The 4,107-nt window shown below is 35.3% G+C and overlaps 1 protein-coding gene across 1 annotated transcript; it reads right to left on the reverse strand.

The window, feature by feature from the left end:
• Positions 1-905: 905 nt before the first annotated feature.
• Positions 906-3,770, reverse strand: LOC132719448 (kinetochore protein Spc24-like; the record flags this gene model as incomplete). The annotated part of the gene is given in 2 exon segments (XM_060703216.1): positions 906-1,073; positions 3,694-3,770. Coding segments are annotated over 2 exon segments (181 nt in total), but the record flags the coding sequence as incomplete, so codon positions are not given.
• Between the last annotated feature and the right edge of the window lie 337 nt (positions 3,771-4,107).

Raw genomic sequence — 4,107 nt, forward strand, 5'->3', positions numbered from 1 at the left:
CCTTGACCTAAGGGGATTCAAATGAAATACCAACCCAGAACTTCATGTTAGTTTGCTAAATACCAAGTTTGATTACAATATCTCATTCCTTACCCTAGTTATTGTCCCAAATCCATTTTTTTTACTTTTAGTAACAGTGACCTTGACTTTGATCCCAGTAGGTCCAAATGTAATACCAACCAAGGTCTTTATATAAGCTTGCTAAATACAAGGTTTGATTATAATGTCTCATTCCTAACTCATCGGGAAACAATTTTTCTATTTTTAGTAATGGATACATTGACCTTGACCCAAGGGGGTCTAAATGTATTTTTAACCCAGGTCTTCATATAAGCTTGCTAAATACCAAGTTTGATTACAATATCTCATTCCTAACTCTAGTTATTGTCGAGAAACCATTTTTCTATTTTTAGTAACAGTGACCTTGACCCCAGGGGGTCTAAAAGTGATAACAACCCAGGTTTTCACATAAGGTTGCTATATACCAAGTTTGATTACAATATCTCATTCCAAACTCTAGTTATCGTCTGGAAACCATGAAAGAGATAGACTGACCGACAAGCTGACTCCTATATACCTCTCCGCCCCCATTACATCATTTGTGGGAGTATTACAACTATTTTCATTGGCTAAAATAAGTTGTGGCTACAAGATAATAACTTGTGGCCATGAGGTAATATCTTGAGGCCTCAAGAAAGTAGGTTGTGGCCACAAGAATAATAAGTCCAGGCCATGAGGTAAAAATAAATACTGTAAATGTCACCTCTATTCCACCGTAAAAATATCAGTAAGTCAAAATGAAGATTTTCTGGCAACAGAGAGTATAAAGAAACAGATAGACAGAATAAAAACAATCTCATAAGGAGGTATAAAAACACTAAATGGAGTAAACTGTAAAATATCAGTAATTTTCTAAAATTCTTTATGTAAATCAAGTGTATTGCATAGAAAGGTGAAACTTTGTTAGATTTAATCTTCTTTCATGGAGTCCCACAGTGAATTGGTGATGAAGAATTGCGAACACTTCCTCTTGTCAAAGCTGAAAGGTTTCACATCAGTCTTATTACTGATATCTGTTTTTTATGTTAAGGTAAAATAACAAATCAACAACATAATATTTACAGTGTTTCTTTAATATTGGCATAAATGCATTTAACTAGGAATAAGTTGTCATATCTTGACAGGAAGACTTCTAACTAGCTTTTCTTACCTTTTTCTCAGAATTAATGAAGAAGAGAGTACAATTTGCAATAACAAGAGCCACCCCTAGGCAATGATTTACTCTTTTTACTTTTTCTAAAAGCAAACAAATGAACGATTTAAACAAATTTTTAAAAAGAAAATTAAAGAAAAACAGGATTGCATTTGTGAAACAAGAGCACCGCTAGGCGGAGTATTATATGCCCGAAAGTGTTTTTTCTTAGTAAGGATGAAGCATTTGTAAGACATGGAAATTAAATAAAGTATTACCTCCTTCAAAAAGCTATCCTCTTTTATAGCTGAAGAACCTTCATATATATACAGTTGCTGTTTCCAAAGCACTACCATCAATTTGTTATCTTGTAAGTAAAAATGCTACGACGGATGGACGAAAAGACGTCAGGGATATACCATAATATTAGCAAATTTTTTAGGGCATATAATTAATGTACTCAATATAAGTGAAGATCCTGAAGATTGACAGCAATATTAAGGTCATTTGATATTGACCTTTGTGACCCTTATATAGATATGGATCTTTTATTCAATATAGGCAATCATGCTATGATGTTTGAACACTGTAAGTCAAATGGAACTTGTGTTATGCTCCAGAAACCACAATTTTCAGTGTTACGGTCATTTTGACCCTGACCTTTGATCTTATGACCCTAAAATCAATAGGGGTCATGTATTGGACATGGCTGTTCATCCTATAAAATTTTACAGCTGTAGGTTGATTAAAAAGTTATTGAGCGGGAACTGTTTTCAGTTTTAAGGTAATAGTGACCTTGATCTTTGACCTTGTGACCCCAAAATCAATAGGGGTCTTCTACCGAATATGGACAAACATCCTATGAAGTTTGAATATTGTGGGCCAAATGAAACTTAAGTTATGCTCCGGAAACTGTTTTCAGTTTTAAGGTAATAGTGACCTTGACCTTTGACCTTGTGACCCCAAAATCATTAGGGGTCTTCTACCCTATATGGACAATCATCCTATGAAGTTTGAATATTGTGGGCCAAATGGAACTTAAGTAATGCTCCTGAAACTGTTTTCAGTTTTAAGGTAATAGTGACCTTGACCTTTGACCTTGTGACCCCAAAATCATTAGGGGTCTTCTACCCTATATGGACAATCATCCTATGAAGTTTGAATATTGTGGGCCAAATGGAACTTAAGTAATGCTCCGGAAACTGTTTTCAGTTTTAAGGTAATAGTGACTTTGACCGTTGACCTTGTGACCCCAAAATCAATAGGGGTAAGGGGTCTTCTACCCTATATGGACAATCATACTATGAAGTGTGAATATTGTGGGCCAAATGGAACTTAATTTATGCTCCGGAAACCAAATTGCTAACGGATAAACGCCAGGGGGTAGGGCATATAACAAGAGGGCCATGATGGCCCTGAAGTCGCTCACCTGTATATAGGCCCCCAGAGCGGGGCCAGTTTAAAACTCCAGGGCTTTTATTTGAACAAACATGGTAGACACCCATTAGAAGATGTTTCATGCTAAACATCTAAGGTCTAGCTCATTGAGTTTTTTCTTTACACATATAGTAAAAAACAATGAGACCCCTTGGGCAGGGCCAGTTTTGACCCCAGGGCTTTTATTTGAACAATCTTTGTAGACACTTACTAGAAAATGTTTCATGCTTAATATCTAAACTCTAGCTATTCGAGTTTTTTCAAATAAGATTTTTAAGTTTTTGCTATACACATATAAGGAAAATAAATGACCCCCGGGGGCGGGGCCAATTTTGACCCTAGGGCTTTTATTTGAACAAACTTTGTAGACATTCATTAGAACATGTTTCATGCTAAATATCTTAGCTCTAGCTCTTTGGGTTCTTTAAAAGAAGATTTTTAAGTTTTTACTATATGCATATAGGAAAAATCAATGACCCCCTGGGGTGGGGCCAATTTTGACCCCAGGGCTTTTATTTGAACAAAGTTGGTAGACACCCACTAGAAGATGTTTCATGCTAAATATCTTAGCTCTAGCTCTTTGGGTTCTTTAAAAGAAGATTTTTTAAGTTTTTACTATATGCATATAGGGAAAATCAATGACCCCCTGGGGCGGGGCCAATTTTGACCCCAGGGCTTTTATTTCAACATATCTGTAAACTTTGATAACTTTAATTATAACCTTTGATAGGTCAAATTCTTTTTGGGCTACGCACAATACAATTTGAAAATTGCCAAATTTGGCTCAGTCAAGGGCAATAACTCTACAATTAATGAATAAATCCAGAAGTAAACTCTTGCAGCAATCAAGCAAGGTGCAAAACTTCATATACTGATCAACACTCTTGTAACATTGTTGAATCTTGCTAAAACATTTTTACAGGTACATGTGACACAATATGATAATGAACTGATGTACAAGGGCAAATCTAAATGACACCCCCCCCCCCCCCCAAAAGTGGGGGTGCGGAAACCTGTGGTTAGTTTGAACAGAAATGTAATTAAATATTAGCAGTAAAGGATACACCCTTTCACATCATTTTTTGATCCTTCAAAATCCCAGCGAATTCTCGATATATTGTTGAACAGACTCAGTTCCTCCCTGGAATAAAAAATCAAAATCAAAAACAAATAACATTTTTACAGTAACTTATAAAATTTCTTAGTTTTTCTTTTTATATTGCATATAAGAAATACAAACATGTACATGTAGAGCATATATATTAAATTCTCTCACTCCAACTTCAGTGTAGCAATACCACGTGACTATGACGTCATTTTCTGCATCATAATGACATTTCCATGACAATTTTTATATTGCTAGATTCAGAAAAGAAAATAGCCCCCACTGCGCCATTGTTCTGACAATCTTATGACTCAAGGTCAAATATTTTTTGAAAACTAAGAACTTTACAAATACTGAATAAATCCACAAGGTG

The sequence above is a fragment of the Ruditapes philippinarum genome, unplaced genomic scaffold, assembly GCF_026571515.1.
Source record: "Ruditapes philippinarum isolate M1 unplaced genomic scaffold, ASM2657151v2 ctg19410_1_1_1_1, whole genome shotgun sequence".
NCBI classification, from domain to species: Eukaryota; Metazoa; Mollusca; class Bivalvia; order Venerida; family Veneridae; genus Ruditapes; species Ruditapes philippinarum.